Here is a 19,597-nt window from a genome sequence, read left to right as displayed (position 1 = left end):
TATGCCGTAGTTTTATTTCCTGAGCTTATTGCTGCTGGCGGAACGGAACCCGTTTCTGAAGGGTGTTCCCTTGGATAAAGTTATTCTTGTGCCACGTCAAAGTGACGGAAGAAAGAGGTGGATCAGGGGCGGGTCACTTAACACTACGAATGTGTACAGCCAGCCAGGCAGGCAGCCTGAGTGGCAGAGAAACAGATACATCAAGACGAGCAGTAAGGTAAGAATATCGTGTCAGATTAATCTACAACTCAAGAGAAAGCACTCTTTTGAAACAGCACGTTAACCCCGCTGGCTAACGAGCTAGATAGATGCCGGCGTCTTGTTCATAGAAAGCATGCTGTATTAACACAATGCTGGCGTCTTAGCAAATTTCACGTTAGCTCATAACTTCATATTCAGTTCTACTAGAAAAATGCTTTGCTGTATTTGTGATGAAAGCGCTGCTGGTTAGTTCATTTCACTCAAAGTGATGTTACTTAACGTGTATGATTGCCTTTTCTGGTGGAAATCGTTTACAGTGGTTGAACTGACGGGCTGTCATTAATAAATGTACAGTGGTTGGTTTAGTTTGGTAGCTAGGCTAGCAAACCCTGTTGTGCCTATGCCATCACCACATACATTTCCAGTCATGACAGTATAAGTCTGATCGTTGTTCACAAATAACCGCAACAACAGTAACATTTGAAGCTGAAAATACGGCGACTATAAACTTGACGCTACATTGTAGATCTAACGTGATTGCGGAGATAGTAGTGAGGTTATTGGTAGCTGTCTAGTTCTGTAGAATTGTTGGTCAGTGCAGTGATCATGTCCTCGGGGATGAGCTTATGTCCCCTAGGATAAGTTGACATGTTAGTGATTTAGATATAATGAGAGCAGTGATAACCCTGAATAAGCTATGTAATAACAGGGTAGAATATAAGGATGAATATAATGATAATGAAAACCAGGTGTTCACAGAGCATATCTTCACCTGTTTCTTTTCTCCCTCCAGCATTTGAGAGTGTCTTTGAACATACCAAGAATGGACATAGACAGATTGAGGGAAAGACTGGCCGAGGCTGGGCAGTCCCACCTCCTGCAGTTCTGGAATGAGCTCAGTCCAGAGGAACAGACCGAGATGAGCCAGGATCTGGAGGGCATGGACTTCAAGGAGATCAATGGATTCTTCAAGAGCGCCATGGAGACGTCCAGTCAAGCTAAACAGGAGAAGGTTGACAGTCGAATGGAGCCAGTGCCCAGAGAAGTTCTTGGGAGTGTGACTCGCGATCGAGAGTCTCTCAAAGATTGGGAGAAAGAGGGTAAGTGTCAGTCAGTCAGTCAGTCAGTCAGTCAGTCAGTCAGTCAGTCAGTCCCTATTCATATGTGAAACAAAACTGAGTGCCCAGAAAGTCTAATTTGATTTTATTGCATCTTTACTGGTTTAAGTGTTCAGGAAGTAGTTATGGCCTTCTTTTTCACCTACTCCGGTTTATATACTCTGTAAATGTTATGCAACGCTCCTCCAAGATAGTGTTACTGCAATATCCTCCTCACACTTGGTACTCTGACACTGCCAGTATGACTGAGATAACACGGCTCAGTTGAGGCCTAGCCTCCAAAAACATGGAACGAAAACAGTCATTATTTGAGGATCAGATCCTGCCTTGAGGAAGTAATCGAGTATGAGGGCTTTGCTATGTTGAAACCAGTAAGTGGGGGTCCTCATGTTGGATTGGAGCCCTGGGGGTCCACTCATGAGGCCAAAGCTGAAAAGAACCATCAGTGGGCTGTGAGGGGCTGTGAGGGAGGGGGGGGGGGGGGGTAAACCATCTGTTTTTATTTAGGCCTTTGACGCAAGAGTGGTCTACTACGCCCTCGTTTATGAGGTCATACGGCATTGTGTCATTCCGTATTCAGTTGTTACTCACAGACAGCAAAGGATTACGCCCAGCTATGGTTTTGCTGTTGAAATGCTCAATAGGGGTTTTAATGTGTGGAAAGGTCAACAATTCTAGTCAGTTTAACTTTGTAAAAAAGACAACTTGAACTTGAGTTCAACTTGAAACAACTGTTTAATTATGTTGACTTTATGTGAAGTAGAACTGGACATTTTGAGTTTGCAGTTTACCCCCAGTTTTAACCCCGTCAGGAATTTATGGCCTGTGCAAAAGAAATGTGTTGACTGTTGAAATGATTATCCGAGGTAGGTAGACTGGTGAGACTGGAGAAAGTTTGACACATCCGTTGGCATGTATCACATATGGCACTTACATGTCTCATTGAAGCTCACAGATTTAAAAGATTGAGAGAAATTAAAAAGCATCCCGTTTTTGGCTACACACTGGGCAGCTCTGTCAAAGAAGATCATTATAATTGGGATAATGATCCCTCTGTTTTCATTGACTGTGAAGTGAGTAAGGACACTGCCCCGTGTTAATAGGACTACTCACTCACTCACTCACTCACTCACACTCTCTCTTTGTCTTCTCAATATTTGTGCGTTTATTGTCTCTGTGTATGATTTCTTCTTATTTTTTCATTCTCTCTCTGATTTCATAACCGCTCTCATTCTCTTTTGTCTCTTTAATGTCTTTCTTTCTTTTTGCTCTTGCTCTCTCTCTCTCTCTCTTCTTTCTCTCTCTCTCTCTCTCTCTCTCTCTCTCTCTGTCCTCCCCCTTTCTTTCTTTTTTTCTTTCTCTGCTCTCCACAACCTCTCTCTCTCTCCAGGACTCCGCTGCATTGCCCAGAACAAAGTTGCCGTTCTTTTGCTGGCTGGCGGGCAGGGGACCCGACTGGGCGTCCCATACCCCAAAGGCATGTACGACGTTAAGCTGCCCTCGCACAAAACCCTCTTTCAGATCCAGGCCGAGCGCATCCTGAAGCTCCAGCAGCTTGCTGAGCAGCAGCACAACACCAAGTGCTGCATCCCCTGGTAAGCTGCTGCTGCTGCTGCTGCTGTTACACTGACTGGCTCAAGGAATGTCACTTATGCCACAATCAAGGCCAAGCTGTTTCAGTAGGTTAATTAGTTTATATAGCACTTGCAAGATACTGTTGAGTTTAATAGCTGTGCCTATATAAACTAATTCTGTGATAGCTAAAGGGAGGTTTTTATGACTGCTCATCTTACTGTATTGCGCTGTTATGTGGATGGGTGTTTCTGTTGAAGCCTAATTCCAGTTCCATCCAGGAAGTGTTATTTTCCGAGAACCCAGTGCTCTTCCATGACATTACAAAAGTATTGCATGTCATTAAACGCACTTGGCCTTCATCTCATCGAGAGAGCAGTCAGGTCACATGCCTCTGATGTCTGACCTCATTCACTTGCGTGAGGACGGCTCACAGGGAAGTTCCGTGCTGTGATCTCTGGGAAATTAATTGTGCACATACCTGCATGATAATCAGCATGCACATTCTCCTTGAGTGAGCTGTACAGGACTATCTGGCACAAAGACTGAACCCTGTTATCTGTGCCATGTTTGTGATTAGATTAAATGAGTAACCTTAATAAAGTAAATTTCCTCCTGGTCGATCACTGTTTAGAGGATGCTCATGGCTATCTTCATTACTATGTCATTATCTGCTCTATGTAGAAGCAGAAAAGAAATGACATACCGCATGACATGACAAACGACATGACTTGTGTAGCCTTGGGCCAAACTGTTCTTTTTACGTGGAGTGGTGACCAAGAAACCTGAGTAACTGCATATGCATTTATAGAATGGAACATTTGATAACATGCCTTTTCGAAGCCTGAAATCTTTTTTCCTCAGAAAAGTGTAAAATGTGTGACCTCTGCGTAACGTCAACATGCCAACATGTACATAGGCTTTGACAGTTACAACTTGTTGACATGACAATGACCACACTAATCAATAAATAATCCTTTAGGTACATCATGACAAGTGGGAGAACAATGGAGTCTACCAAAGAGTTCTTCTCAAGACATAGCTACTTTGGCCTCAGCCAAGACAATGTTATAATCTTCCAGCAAGGCATGCTTCCAGCCATGGATTACAGTGGTAAAATCATCCTGGAGAGTAAGGGGAAACTCTCTATGGCTCCAGGTAAGATGGTATCAGAGATTTACGACGTGTTTGGAAAGGGCCCAACTAGCTTGTCTCCTTTCCAACACTTGTAAGTCTTTTGAGTAAAAGGCACTTGAATGGACTGGCCCAATTTGCATTCAAGAATATTATATCTGTTTCTTAAGCCCTCTCAGTAATTAAAAATCTATTTCTATGAATTAGTTATTTTCCATTCACACATTACTTTTACACTGTACAAATATTGTTAGATTTGATGACACTGCAGGGGCAGTGAGCCCTGCTTTTTTTTTTATTAGTTTTATAGTAGGGCTGTCATTTTTATGATCTTAATCTTCTTCACGTACACATTCAATCAGACAAAGATGAACCCGGCTCCTTGGGTGTGTCCTGGTAACCCCAGGGCATTGTATCCTTGGTCATTCAAGTCTGTATGATTGAAATGCTTCTCTCTCCGATCCCCAGATGGCAATGGGGGTCTGTACAGGGCCCTCGACACTCAGAAGACAATCGAGGACATGCAGATTAGGGGCATCAGCTGTATCCACGTGTACTGCGTGGACAACATCCTAGTGAAGGTGGCCGACCCGGCCTTCATCGGCTTCTGTGCGCTGAAGGGAGCCGACTGTGGAGCAAAGGTTAGCCTGGGTGACATTTAACTGCGGGTCTCTGGGGTTTTAATATGCTTTTAAACTTGTAAAACTAGAGTTTATGGGTGAACAGACATACATAGAAGATGGATCGGGTATACTATCCAGTTATTGAGATACACATTTGACAGGTCATAACATTGTACATTTAGGAGTGTTAAATGTTTACTTAATTAGTTAGTCCATGAACTCTTGTCTTCTTATTCAAACACAAAGCAGTAAACACTTAATTACTGCTTAATTTCACGTGAACGCCAATTCTAGGTAAAAAGCACATTTAAGGGTAACTAGCACCATTGTCAAACTTGCACTTACTAAACTTTACCACTGGGTGATGCTATTGTATATATATAAAGGCACTAATGGGTAGTCCAGGCAGTGTCAGTAAGAAAACGTGAACATTATGTTCTTTACTACATGTTCTACCAACTTCTCTAACGATAAAACTGCAGCTTAGGTTTTTGGGTATGAAAGTGGAGCACTTTTGACAGAGTGTAGAATAGTTGTATCGCCTATTTGGTGTTAAAACGACATTGCCAGGCAACGAAGTATATCAGCAAGCAACGTAGCACAGTATGAAGTGGCGTGTGGAAAATGTTTGCCTCCCTTTGCACACAATGGGTTTTCTCATAGAGCACTATTCTGAAAAGGTTGACCATGGAGATTTGACTGGGAGCAGGAACAGGAAACTCTAATGGCTTCTGCTAAGATATCAAACTGCAGAGTACACATGAGTGTTGTTCTGAGATTTTTAAAATAATTCAGTTCATTAAAGTGTGAATATGTGTTTTTAGGGTCACCACAGACAGCAGTGACTAAACAGGCTCTCATATCCTTTAGACATAAAATCAGCATACGTTGTGCATACAGCTCTAAGAAAGTGTGAGAAAGTAACTCTGTACATATAACTGTGAGTGTTGAAGCATGTGTCACAGTAATTGTTTAAACTGTGTCCCCTATTTGATCAAACCGCTTTAAATTCCTTGAAATGCCTAACAGTGTAGCTTCATATCAGAGCCTTGCGTACTGGTATGTTTTCCAAGTGTTCGCATATGGCCTCAGTACGCACCTGGCCCCACTGTCCACCAGACATAACTGATGCGTCTACAAACGTCTCAGGGCTCCACGGAGATGGAGGAGCTGCTGGCCCCCGGCCCTGGGACGCATGTTTCCACTGCCTGATTCGGTCCAGTGGCTACGACGAGGGGAATAAGCTGCAATTAGCTGTCATTAGGCTACTTCTTCTTTACATCTGTGGACATTCCTTCACACTCTGTCTGTCCCAGTTGGTCATTACTCGCCTTTTCCCCCCTCCTTAGAGCAGGTTAGCGATTGCACACCCGTAAAACTCTCAAAACCAGGCAAAGATGTCCAACAGCACTACTTTGGCCAGCGAAACACATAGCTTAGTGTTCTGGTTCCGCCTGATTGATGCCAAGTATTTCTTGGTCATTTTTGCCCGTCAACTTTATAGCAACGTAAAATTAGACCAGGAAAACGTCCCAATTGATTTAAAGCTGTCAAAGTCATTTATTTTCTTGGCAGTGGGCTTTGCCCGGTCAGATGTTAAGGAAATGCCACAGAATCGCTGCCAAGAATATAGGTATGTTATATTTCGGTTAGATATGTGTATATATGCGTGTTATGATTAGATTAAATATATGTACAGTATGTTATATTTGGGTTGGATATGAATATGTATGTGTGTTATGATTAGGTTATATATAGGGATGTTCAATAGAGGTCCCTCTTCTTAAAGGTAGAGCGCTGAAGGACAGTCCTTGCAGAGGGACTAAATTATTTGAAAAAGAGTTTGGGCGCTTTCCCAAGAATCCTGTGATGTGGCCTTGAAAGCATTCGTCATTCTATAGGGCACCCAACCAATGCCTAATCCACAAATGCCCAGGAAATAATGGCAACTTTTCTTTTTAGCGTGCACACACTCAATTCAATGTTCGAGACACGAAGGCTTTGGTCTGCGCAATCAAGAGAAATACCTTTCCAAATTCATGTCCGTACACCACTCAGTCAAACCGTGTCGTTGAGTTCTGGGCAAAATGGTAAGGAAACAATTCCTTCGTGACTCCGGGGAATCTGTGGTGAAGAGGGCCTTGCAGGATGAAAGGCCAGACCACCCGCCTCATTGTAAATTGTAAAGTATACCGCTAATGTGGCTTCCAGCTCGAAGCCTCCTCCCCAACACAAACCCCATCATCAACAGTGAACTTTGTAATTTGTAACTCACAGATGGACGCTGGGCCCTTTTTTATTTTTTTTCCTCCGTCCGTGTAATGCCGATTCTTGTTTTACATTAACATGGGAGATGTTGGGGTTCCGTGTTTTCCTTTTACACGGCATGACCATTACTGATTGGTGCAAATAAGCTGTGTCCCACATCTTAAGTCACATGGTGGAATTTTGCGATCGAAAATGTTGCAGTGTATGTGAAATGGAATGACATCCAGATTTTTGTGAAGCCTGCCGAAACCATTTCTGACATCTGCCCCAAGCCTGCCAGACTGGGGTTGTGGCCTGTTTATAAATAACTCCTGCAGACAGACTTCCATTTATTTCATGGACCCGACGGCCTCTGCTCTTGTGACCTCCCTCGCAGGTAGTGGAGAAGACCAATCCCACCGAGGCCGTGGGCGTGGTCTCCAAAGTGGACGGACGCTACCAAGTGGTGGAGTACAGCGAGATCACCTTGGCGACGGCGGAACGACGGAGCTCGGATGGGCGGCTGATGTTCAACGCCGGCAACGTGGCCAATCACTTCTTCAGCCTGTCGTTCCTGAGCGACGTCGTCAAGTGAGTCAGGCCCCCACTCAGAGTGTGACTCATGCGCGACATCAGTGCCGTCTCGCCCTTACTCACTCACTCACTCGCTCATAAACTGAAGGGTACAATAATGAGCAGTAATTGAAAGTGAACCCTGGCATAGAGGTATAATAGTCATACTGTAAACTGTCAGACCATGATGTCTAATATTAGTAAATCAAAATGGAAAAGGGAAGGCATCATCCCTTGCAGACAGGGAGGCACAATGTCAACTGTAATGGACAGAACTGGCCCCTGCACTGTACAATGCCATGTGAGAACTACATTAGTCAGGGTTGAAACCAGGCTGTATTCTTATGACAACTCCATGTGGGTCATGGGCCTGGTTATTCTTAGTTAGATTTTATCGTTCCCCCCCCCCCCCCCCCCCCCCAAAGATGGCCTACTGGGTACAGTACATTGAATCCAGATTGGGGCAGGTATTTGTTAAATGGATTGTTGCTAGGCACAGTACCTCCAGACAGTGTTGATTTCCATATCTTAGGAGCCCTGCAATATTGTAAGTTGTCAGAAAGGTAGCGATGACTTAAATATGTGCCCATGTAAAAAAAAAAAAAACATCTGTAATTTTTGTGTGTCTGGACATTGGTATTTGAAATGCATGATGTCTTTGCCAGTCTCTCCTTTGCCTCTCTCTCTCTCTCTCTCTCTCTCTCTCTCTCTCTCTCTCTCACTCCATCTTTCTCTCATTCTCAGTTTTATGGGAGCAACATGAACAGAAAGTACATGTTCCATTTTTATATCCTGTCTGTCTCTTCCTGTATCTGTCTGTCTGTCTGTCTCCTTCTGTCTGTCTGTCTGTCTCTGTCTGGTTCCCTCCACCCCCTTCTTTGGGTCCATCTCTGCATCTGTCCTTCCCCCAGAACCTATGAGCCTCAGCTTCAGCACCATGTGGCACAGAAGAAAATCCCCTATGTGGACACACAAGGCCAGCTAATCAAACCCGACAAACCCAACGGGATTAAAATGGAAAAATTTGTCTTTGACATCTTCCAGTTCGCCAAGTGAGTGAAGCAATGATTTTTTTCCAGCTCTGTTTTTAACATATGTGCTACACACACACACACACACACACACACACACACACACACTGAATCTCCACTTGCATAACAGCAGGTCCACAAGCCTACTCCCAAACCTCAACACACCCATACTCGGTCATATACATACTGAAACACACACATTTACACACAGTAGCACACATTTGTAACACAACCACCGGGCTTGGAAGGGCTTATATGCATGCATATGAAGGAACACACAAATTCTGTGTTCATGTAGACAGCTTGTGTACACACACACACTTCCTTACTGGCAGACCCAACCAGCCCTGGTCTCTTTCTGTATGCTGAGGCTGAACCCAGGAGAGCTAAGTGTAGCAGACATTGCGGCTCACTGCCCTTCAGTGCCCTGGCTCTAGTTAAGGAGCTCATAGAAATTCCGTTACCACCAGGAGCCATTACGTCAGCCTGGAGTCATGCAGCTATTGGGAAGCCTTCTTAGAACCCAAAGGCATCTTGCAGACAGATTCCTCATCCAGTTGGTTTTGTCTTGAGGTCAAGGACTTCGAGCAGTTTTTTTTTTTTTGTCAGTTCATTCAGAGCGCAATCAGATATTGATCAATCGATATTCAAACTCCATGGCTATTCCAGTTCAAAGAGCAGACCTACATTGTGCCCTCAGATGTTCTGTTACCTTCAACTAGAGCTTAACTGGTGGAGCATCCTGGGTGTCATGCATGCTCACAGGTTCAGTTAGAAAGAAGCACAAAAGTACTGACCACAGAACATATGGCATCACTGGACTAGTTTAGTAAACATGTGAGCTCACAGGTTTGTCTGAAATGTAAGGCCTTTCATTTAGGGGCCTTAAATGTAGGCTTTGCACTTTGGGTTCTAGATTATTCCCCTAGACCATTCAAAGGACATAATGGGGGAAGATTAAGGGCCCATCGTGAGTAACTGCTCAGCCTAGCCACATGCTACAGGTGGCATTGTGGAGGATAAGGACTGGTCGGGTACCTATTCATTGACCGTCTGGCACTGTATTTCTTCCCAGGAAGTTTGTGGTGTACGAGGTGCTGAGAGAGGACGAGTTTTCTCCGCTGAAGAACGCTGACAGCCAGGATGGGAAGGACAACCCCACCACAGCACGCCACGCCCTCATGTCCCTCCATCACCGGTGGGTGCTCAATGCCGGCGGACATTTCACGGATGAGAACGGCACACGAGTCCCCGCAATCCCCAGGTGCGAACACTCACACACACACACACACACACACACACACACACACACACACACGGACAGACAGTGTGAATGCATACTAAATTCTCATGAAAGCAAACAATTGTACAGTACATAACTTTTTGTTTTTCACATCAAATGATTGTAAAAAAAAATAATGTACTGCATAAAAATGCTGTGCGAAATTCTCCAGGTATATATTTTTTTTTGCTGAACTTGCCATGTATTTGATGAACCAACTGTCTTGCTGTGAGCCAAAGCAATGTGGTTGGGCTGCCCAGAATGAAGAGTGTCCTAATGCAGTTCATAATTTGTACTTAATACAATTTCTGATATCACTTATTTTTTTTTTACCTTTCTTTTTATGTCACCTCCACAAACAGTGTCATGTAAAAAACACCTAAGACATTTATTAGGCCACATCTTTTATTTTTTCACTCATGTTATCTCCTGTGTAATATTTCTAGACACGGACCAGCAGGGAGTGTTTCACCCGGTGTCACCCAGAAGTAACTATTCCCTGTGTTTTTTTTTTTTTTTAAGTGCATGGTGGTGGGGCTTCCGCTTTTTTTTTTCCTCCCTCCCTCACAGTTAGACCCCGCCGCTAACCTAGCCATCACAGAACAGAACCCGGCCCAGAGGCCATGGGACGGGTCCCTCGACCTGACTGAGGCGGTGGTGGTGGGTGTCCGTGGCCCGTATGCCAACTGGTTCTCGCTGGGATTGGTCCTCTGTCGCTAACTAACAGACAGAATGCTCTGCATGTGGGGGAATTAGGCATGCCATGCAGTCAGGGAAATGATGCTCATTTGTGCCAATCCATGGTTATGTGGAGCACCTCCGAATCATATGTCAGTTTTCTCCATCTCTGTCTTCGCTCTCTTCACTCGTTCTCTCTTGTCTTTCTCTCTTAAACCCATGATTAATGTCCGGTGGAAGAATGTATTATTTTAAGCCTTGCAATGAAATAAACATTCTTTGAAAAGAATAGAGCATAGTTTTAAACATGCATATCCAAGTATATGATTTGAAGGTATGTTGATTAGTGAAAATAAATTATCAAATGATTTCTTTCACTCCAAATTCCTACTGTCAAATTCATGTAATATTGTAGCTATTTGTCAGTATAAGTGTAGATATCCTCACTACAGTACAGACCTCTTTTAAACCAAGGTTTTTCAGTATCAGTCAATAGATATAGAATAATAAGTTATAAAATGGTCCTTGGTTTGCATAACCGGATAGAGGTTCACAGAATATTATTGCTGTAGTTCATCTACATTGTTACTTTAGTAAGATGACCAATGCCACATAGACAAACCCTTCAGTAGTTCATGCACTCAGACTAGGCTGTTGGTGTGAAGCACCTGCTACATGTCAATGTGACCTCTCCTCTACCCATTCTTGCTTTTACTCAGTGTGACTGTTTCACCCACAGCTTGAAGGATGGCACAGACCTACCAATCAAATGCGAGATCTCACCACTTGTCTCCTATGGGGGAGAGGTACAAAGCCAGCTTCTGCAGTTTTTCCATTCATTCCAACTGTTGCCAAGTTTAGCATTAGCCTTAGAGTTTTAAATGTCAATAAATCTGTTACAACTGTCATAATGTAGTGTATTTATCTGACCTGAGAACAGGATGTCTCTTAGACTAAAACCTGGCATAATAATTTTGTTTTGACAGGGATTGGAAGAATTGGTGAACGGCCATGAGTTTCGCCCCACACTGGTCATTGACAAAGATGGACTCCATCAACTGGTCAAGAACGGATTGTGAGGAACAAGATGGCGGCAGTCGAAGAACCAAATGGAAACTCCTTCATCTGTTTGCCTCTCGAACTGGGGAAACTGTGAAGTTATTGTGCAATAAAATGAAGGAAGGAAGCATCTTGTAGCCAACTGCACAAAATCCTGTTAAAAGATTTAGATATTTATTTTGTGAAGACTTATTTTTTTTATCTGCACCTTGTCACCGGTTCTGGCCAATATTTGCATTTATCCCTTAAATTGTACATAGATTTTCAGCACAGAACAATGAATGAGATCAAATGTTATTATGATTATTGTTATTGTACGAAGGGTACGTAGGGATGGTTTGCGGGACATTTGTCAAACCGTTTGTCTCTTGCCAAAGTTGCTCCACGTCTCTCTGCTCTACCATGTACTCGGATGAAAACTTTTCTTTCTGTGTGAGTGTCACCCATTCGAGGCTGGACTAGCAGGACTTTGATTAAGCGCACGGTTGAGTTCCCCCCGGCGAGTGTGTGTGTGTGTGTTTGATGGGTATGTTTTTTGGATTAGAGATCCAGGCTCGTTGAATCAGAATTTCCAGCGCATGGTTTATGAGGGAGGTTTCAGATGGGCCGGAGCCTGCAAGACCGCCGCAGCCATTCAGGAAATGTGCTCTGTGGCTCCTCGCGGCCAACTCCCCCATCTTTCTCTCTCTCTTTTCTCTCTCTCTCCCTCCCTCCTCACATCTCTGTCCTCTCTCTGCTACTCACGTTTCTTCCTCTACCCTGCCTCTGCTGCTGTCCTTTTCTCCACTCCACTGTTTCTCATGCCGACTCTGCAACTGTGTCTGCTCTCTCTTTTTACCCCCCCCCCCCCCCCCCCGACACACACTCACACACACACACTCTCTCTCTCCCTGTTCTTTTCCCCTCTTTTATCTCTTAAATTCAACAGACCGTATGGAAAGAAAATGTATATTTTTCTCCTTTTCCGTTTACGTTGTTATAGCAGTTGGCATACCAAAACATTCAGATGGTACACACAGGAGCCTGTCTGTCTTCACCTAAATAAACCAATACCGAAGTAACTCTCGTTGCTGTGTATTCTGTGCTGTGCAAAGACTGAGATATTGATGTCCTACTGATTGCCAACACCTGCACATGATCCAAATATCTTCATCAAGAAAGAAAATAATAAAGGATATAATGTAATAAATGAACTATAGATAGTGATTACTATAGATATAGTGTGCTAGACCCCTGTATTCACTTCAATAGGGTGTGACGAATGTGCATGCATTATCCACAGTGGCAGCCATATACAGCTAATGAATAGATGTCACATCCCCACACCACACGCCCTCCCTTTCCTACTGAAGAACAAAGTGAAATGACATACAGCGTAAAATGCCACGTGTTGACAGCTGGGAGAACAGAGCCATGCTCTTCAGAGAGGCCTTTTTAATCAGGATGAGTTCTTGCCGCCGCACACAATTCATTCGACCTGCGCTCAGTTTCCCCTTAATAGCAGCCCTAATAGTGAAGCCCTCTATAGGCCATGTGTCTCAGTTTTACCATCAGAAATCTGCCTGCATGACTCACATCTTCAGATATAAGGACGACCTGAGGGCAACTCAAGCTTATAATTTTGAAACAGATGTGTCTGGTGGAAGCAGCTGCAGATGTAATTGGTCGCTTCACTGGGCTTAGTGCAGACACGTATGGAGCAGGAGAATGGAGGCAGTCACAGCATAGGCAGACTTTGTTCAAGATCCAAACTTGAGATTTCCTTTAGAACGGGCGGTTGAGATTGTGAGAATGTGAGATTTGTTTACAACGATGCACCTCTTTGTGGATTATGTGTTTGGCTGAATCCTTGCCATCTTGTGTGCACATTTTTATGACCAGACTTGGGATGTCTAATTATTCATCATCTGTCTTTTTGAAACTTGTAGATCATTAGTAATACATTAGCACACTTTCACATTTCTGATCAATATTTGTCTCAACAGTGACTGCAGGCGTTATTTCAGATCAGCTGATGTCGATTTGATTACAAATTATTACTTCCTGAAGGTCAGATTTGAGGGATTAGCATCCATCCCCTGGTGAAGAGAGGTAACCATTTCCTAAAACAGTTCTTATCTACTTTCCAGAGCAAACTGAAAATGACACATTCTTCTTGGATAAAGCTCTGAGTGTGTCTTAAGAACCAGAGGTACAGAGAAACAGCACTGCTTTCCTCATTAAAGTGCAGTGTTCTCCTCCTCCTCCTCCTCCTCCTCTGTGCAGAGGGGGGGGGGAGAAATCTACCCTTTAAAGAGATGTTCCTGCTCCTCAGACTGCTGAAGGAGATGATGTCATCCCCGTAAAAATGAATTTTTGTCAAAAAAAAAAAAGGTGAAGTAGCGACAGAGTGACTGCACATTAAAACAGTTCTTTTAAAGAATGGCGTTTAGAGTGATACTAACAGAGTGACTGCACATTAAAACAGTACTTTTAAATAATAGCTTTTAGAGTGATACTAGAGTCACTGACTGCACATTAAAACAGTACTTTTAAAGAATAGCTTTTAGAGTGATACTGCTAGCTGCAGTGGATATATTGCCAATATGCTATTGTTTTTTTCTATTCATAAAGAGTAAAATGCATGTATTTCTCAAAATTGCTGGAATGCACCATTTTTTCTCATATTGATACAAATATAATCCATACAAATACGAATCAAAAGTGGAAAGCATCCATATTGCACTGATGTTGGGCTCACACACAACAATGTGCTATGAGATTCACATCAAACTCAAAATCAGACTGTCGCTGCTGTGACTTGGGATCTTTTTCGCTGTTGCCTTAGGCTGTCAAAAACAAAACAAATTGAGGAAAAAAAAAACTCTGCAGATTGGTCACTAGAGTCTGACTTAATTGGAACCTTATGTATGGCATGTGGAATTCTGGGACTTTGGCATGCTCCCAGGAATCCTCAGAATGTAGAGTTTCTTTCCCTCTCTACCTCTCCCTTGGTTTCCCTCTCACTCCAGCTCTAACTGTGTGTCTCCCCCCTCCTCCTCCTCTTTTTTTCTTTTTTTTTCCAGGGGTGTCTTACATCAGCTCACAGTCCTGAGAGTTCGCCCTGAGAGAGGAGCTTGAGAGAAAGGATTCTAGCACCCGCTCTCCGACACTGGCTGAACTGGATTACGAACTTCTTGGGACAAATGGTTTGAGAGAGGAAGCTCTTCAGAGGTAGGTCTTGATGGTGTCCTTAAACTAGCTCTTTCATTTGATGAATGTGCCAGTTTGTTTGTTTTTCTTTTCATAATGCAAGAATTATACAGCTCTTGAAGTTTTCAGACTTGAAGTTCGTCTGTGGCAATAGGACCATATATTTGTTCTGAGCTGGATTAATTTCATTGAGTGAGTCTTTAAGGATTGTGGTGACTGGTTTAAGTGTATTTGTGTCTACTTTCTCTGTATTAGTTGCTGTTTGCATGGCAGACCAAAATAGCAGATTGCAGAGTACCTATCGCTCCGCACTTCACTGTGAAAGAACTGGTGCAAACCAGCTGTTTTGGAGAATGGCTGATGTGGTGGCTATGTGCAACTCTAGTGAATAGAAACTTCCAGTTTACAGACATATGAAAGACACATGTCAAAACTATTTATAACATTTATGTCATTTTGCATAGGATGTGTATTATTCTACCTATGGACTTATGGACTGAAATCATTCCTTCGCTGCCGAGGTTTTTATTGTGTATATTGAGTCTTTACTCTGTGAATTTTAGATTAGATAAATCTTGTAATCATTAGGTCAAAATCCATATTATTTTTATTTATAAATATCACTAATATTCACTCATATTTTTCCAGCAAACACTGCACTACTTTAAGGGGTCTAAAATGATTGCAATTGGACTGCAAAATTCAAACTGACCATCATAAAACACTTCTCATATACCAGAGAAAATGGCACTGGAATATAAATTACTTATATTTTGCCAGTGTAGTATGTCTGTATGCTTCATGGTCCCTCAACAGTTTCCAGACCCATTTGATAGTAATTGGAATTGTCTTAGAACAATTTGTGCACATTTCTTTGTGTCTGTATTGCTGCCACTGGTGACTTTCATTGTCATGGCCACACTCGATGCTCTAGAGGTGTTTGTGAGTGAAAATCAAAATACTGCAAGGTCAAGGTGCCCTGTTATGTGACCTGCATCCTATTCCGAGCAGCCTTGTTTGCATTGGACACGGTTCATGACCTCATTGCTGGGAATATCCAGGGATGAACTCTCCAAGGCCTCAACATGTGCTTCAAGTTATCAGAAATATGTGCAGCAGGTTCTACTGCACACCACCAACTTAGACTAACTTAGAAAAGGTGATCTCTGGATTGAGTGTCACAGCCTGCCTGTTTGTCCAGGTGTCTCATCTTTACCATGATATAGTCGTGCAAGATGATAAGACGTGACGGATGATTCTGTCCTTCTGACGGACGTTTAGCAGACGTTTGAAGTGAAATTTGAAACTGGCTTCCAGTGCCATGAAGATACAGTATAAACATTTCCCCGTGTTTGTGCTCACTGGTTATTAAAGCTGTGTCTATAATAACATAATTATGCCATTTTAGACATTCACCTTTTTGACAGACAATTTCAGAGGGGAAAAGCTGCCTTAGGTAGATTTGAGCACAACTTCTCTACCAGGCTCAAGCAAGGGACAGAAGAAACTCAGCGAGCTGTTATCGCCCCAACTTAAGCACATCATTTGAATTAGCTGCCCAACCCTGTAAAGCAGTAGCTCCATAGGGCATGATCAACAGCCATTCACAGATAAAGGCCATAATGATACACTTGTAATGGCGGTGTGTAATTTTGACTTCGATTGCTTCAAGTGTTGTGCCACTGCGCTCCATTTTATGGCATTCCACTGCTTTTTAGATCAATCCTGCTGGATAGGGAGAGCAGTGGGATGGCTCTTTACTTAGCATCTGCTTGCATTGAGGTATAAATAGTAAAGTCCCAAAGACATCACCCGAAATACCAGGTTCTACATCCCACACATGTTCTTGAACTCCAACCCAGCCCAAACCGAAACGCCTCTCCTTTTAAAAACACCAAGCGGAGAGATTGGGTTTCCGATAATGTCAAGGTAAATAAATTCTGCATCTGGTCAAAGTCTCAACTTATGTTTGGCAACTCACACTTGGCAACCGGTGCTTATTCCTGCCTCGCTGGCCATCTTTAACTCATTTAGGGCCACATGTCAGTGTTTGTAATTTTGCCCATATTGGTAGCCATTGTTATTCGCCTCTGGCTAAAAATGGAACGATACATGTATATTTCATCATTGGGATTTTTCTCCTGCACATGATGCTTTGATCTGAAATACATAGAAAAATAAACGGCCGATGGTGGACATTCCTTTGTGGAATGCTGAAGGGGCTTACAGTAGGACAGTGTGACAGGCAGAGAAGTCTGCTGCTACTAGTCAGCCTATGGATCGAGCACCTCTTCCTACATCTGGCTCCTAACAAAAGCCATTGTCTGCACTGCACGTTGTCGCAGACCTGAGTCAATTCTGAAACTAAACTGCCGTTCCCTTTTACCACAACTGTCCTTCCCGATATATCCAGAAAAGATATGTTTGTGTTGAGTGCTTTGGCATCTAAAGTACATACTTTGGATGGTGTGTATTTATGTGCAGAACAGTCCTTTACTATATTGACTCACATGCCCTGTAGCCATAGAGATTTTTGAACTGATGCTAGTAATACTGTAGCCGACATTGATTTTTTTTAACCTACGCTGTTGTGTTATGAGGTGCAATTGTCTAGATTAGTTACTCAATTTTATTGTTTTAGTCTCTGGTTTATGATATGAGGATTGGAGGTCATATCACAAAGAATTTGAACTGCTAGTTGTTTATAGATTTCAGAGAGCGCCCATGGAATGTAGAGGCATTTAAAGAACATTTATATGACACTAAAGCAAAAACGTTGAATAAAATTCAATTCGAATTTGATACCCCTAAAGTCAGATTTACTGGCCTCATTACTTGACATGAAGCATGACATGAAAGTGGTTGTGGTAGCAACATTGCTCAACAAACTGTACTTCCACAAAATTCCATGAATATGGTACATACACAGAATTACCCTCGGTCTTTAATATGATCACCGAGATCCTGAATAGTCTCTACAAAGGTGTTCTCTTTTTCTCTCTGGATCTGTGTATATTTATCTGCGTTTATCTTTACATGAGTGTGTGTGTCTGTGTCTGTGTGTGCGTGTGCGTGTGCGTGTGTGTGCGTGTGTACGTGTGTGAGTGTGTGTGTGTGCGTGTGTGTGTGTATGTGTGTGTGTGTGAGAGAGAGAGAGGTGAGAATGAAGAGAAAGGCTCAGTAAAATCTCAGATGAACTCTTAAAAATAAAATAAAAAATAAAAAGTGTGAATCAGTGTGAAGGCAATACCAACTCGGTAATTACTATACATTTAAAATTATATCCGCTTGTATCTAAGCAATAGATCAATTTATTTTTTTACATTTTGAGATTTATGAAGAGAAGTAGCAAGTGGGGAAATAAAATAGAATGAGCGTGTTGCATGTCGCTTCATATATTTGACGAAGTCTTAACTGGCTTCATAAAGCACTCAGTGTCCATAACACAAGCGTGAGATCTGAAACTTCTCTTGAGTGAAGCAGAAATTAGAAGTCATTGACAGATTTCAGCAGGTCTCAGTCGCACATAATTTAAGCACCACGGTGTGAACTGAGTGCTACTTTTAAGGAAGGAAATGGAAAAGGATTTCTTGGCAGGAGCCATTTTTTTCCGAGGGGCAAAGTTGCTGGGCTTAATTTAACTCCAAAAGCTCAGGGGAGCGCCCCTCTAACACTGAGGCCCTGGTCTACACAGGTGCAGAGGCACAGCCACAGCTTTCGCTACGACTTCACGGCTCGGGGGGGCATCTGGGACTCATTTGGACACAATGCAGTACATATAGTTTTACCTCAACCTTTGGCCAGACGGCTGTCCCATTGGACTCAGGTCTGACTGCAGCCTCCCACCGACGGAGGAATCAGAGGACAGCTTCATGTTTCGGCCAAACCGTATCTAAAGCAACAGAAAAACAGGATATTAACATGAATAATACAATGGCCATAAATATCAAATTAGCCACAAACAAACAGCTGAATATAAATAAACTAAATCTAAATACCTGTTTTTAAACATTAAAACATTGCAGTAAAAGTAAAAAAAATATTGATTGAAGTTTTGATTTCCGACCTGTCATTTTTGTAAATAAATTATATTGAGTCATCTTTATCATTTTCTTCATTTTGGTGTGCTGTAGTATCAGTTGATGATATATGAAGTGAAAATGCCATGCACGTGGGGACAGGGCCCTGTAAAAGTGCAGCGTGTGCTACTGTCGTGCGCTGTGCGGGGCCATGGCCCCTGTGGTAGGCTCGTAACATCCTTGCAGCATGTGACACCTGCAACCGCAAATGTCCGCTTTCCATTATTAAACCCACTCCAGGTGTGCCACAGTCCCCCAGATAATGGGGGATTGTTTTCAGGCGTGCTTTCCTCTCACCCCTCGCTGCTCCGTGCACATAAACCCATGGGGTAACGGGCCTGCCATCATTCATGTGCTCGACGCTTTTATTGACATCAGTTTTACATGCACATCACCTGGATCTCATTTACTCAGAAATGCCATTCAATATGAATATCATGCAGGCCCATAAAAATAATGAAATACTTGCGATGCCATATCGGGGCCGGAGGGCCTGTGAAGGAGACTGAAATAAGAAGCATGTGTGCCCTCACAGCGGCGCATGTGGGCGTGTGGATATCAAACTGGAACCTCCCCGAGACATACGCCCCTATAAAATAGAACACTGCATTGTTTAGCACTGCACTAATTCAGGCAGCCATTTTAATGGGCTATTATCTCAAGGCGCATTGTTCTCGTAGCGGTGGAAACTAAGCAGCCATCATGACACAACCACCCCCCCCACTCCACACATTGTGCCCATTCTGCCTCCTTTGCCTTGGTGGCGAAAGGGAAATTTTGACTTCCAAGAGGGAAAAAGGGAATTTTT

At 43.0% G+C, this 19,597-nt stretch overlaps 2 protein-coding genes across 5 annotated transcripts in view; both read left to right on the top strand.

The window, feature by feature from the left end:
- Positions 1 to 92: 92 nt before the first annotated feature.
- Positions 93 to 11,797, top strand: uap1 (UDP-N-acetylglucosamine pyrophosphorylase 1). 2 transcript variants are annotated; one of them, XM_012834144.3, is made up of 11 exons: positions 93 to 217; positions 995 to 1,301; positions 2,710 to 2,914; positions 3,874 to 4,049; positions 4,494 to 4,666; positions 7,293 to 7,486; positions 8,380 to 8,520; positions 9,575 to 9,763; positions 10,228 to 10,269; positions 11,199 to 11,265; positions 11,446 to 11,797. In XM_012834144.3, the coding sequence occupies exons 2-11, from the start codon at positions 1,025 to 1,027 to the stop codon at positions 11,536 to 11,538; spliced, it is 1,557 nt and encodes a 518-aa protein (XP_012689598.2). In that variant the 5' UTR covers positions 93 to 217; positions 995 to 1,024; the 3' UTR covers positions 11,539 to 11,797. The 2 variants fall into 2 exon arrangements, with proteins under 2 accessions (XP_012689598.2, XP_012689599.2); XM_012834145.3 differs by lacking the exon at positions 10,228 to 10,269.
- Positions 11,798 to 14,023: 2,226 nt separating this feature from the next.
- The window catches only part of ddr2a (discoidin domain receptor tyrosine kinase 2a), a 38,653-nt gene continuing 33,079 nt past the window's right edge, over positions 14,024 to 19,597 (top strand). For all 3 annotated transcript variants that reach the window (XM_031575075.2, XM_031575074.2, XM_012834154.3), the window contains exon 1: positions 14,024 to 14,731. The gene's annotated coding sequence lies outside the window, so the exon portion shown is untranslated. The remainder of the gene's footprint in view (positions 14,732 to 19,597) is intronic.

This window comes from Clupea harengus, chromosome 10, assembly GCF_900700415.2.
Source record: "Clupea harengus chromosome 10, Ch_v2.0.2, whole genome shotgun sequence".
NCBI lineage: Eukaryota > Metazoa > Chordata > Actinopteri > Clupeiformes > Clupeidae > Clupea > Clupea harengus.
This window is presented reverse-complemented; position numbering and strand designations above follow the sequence as displayed.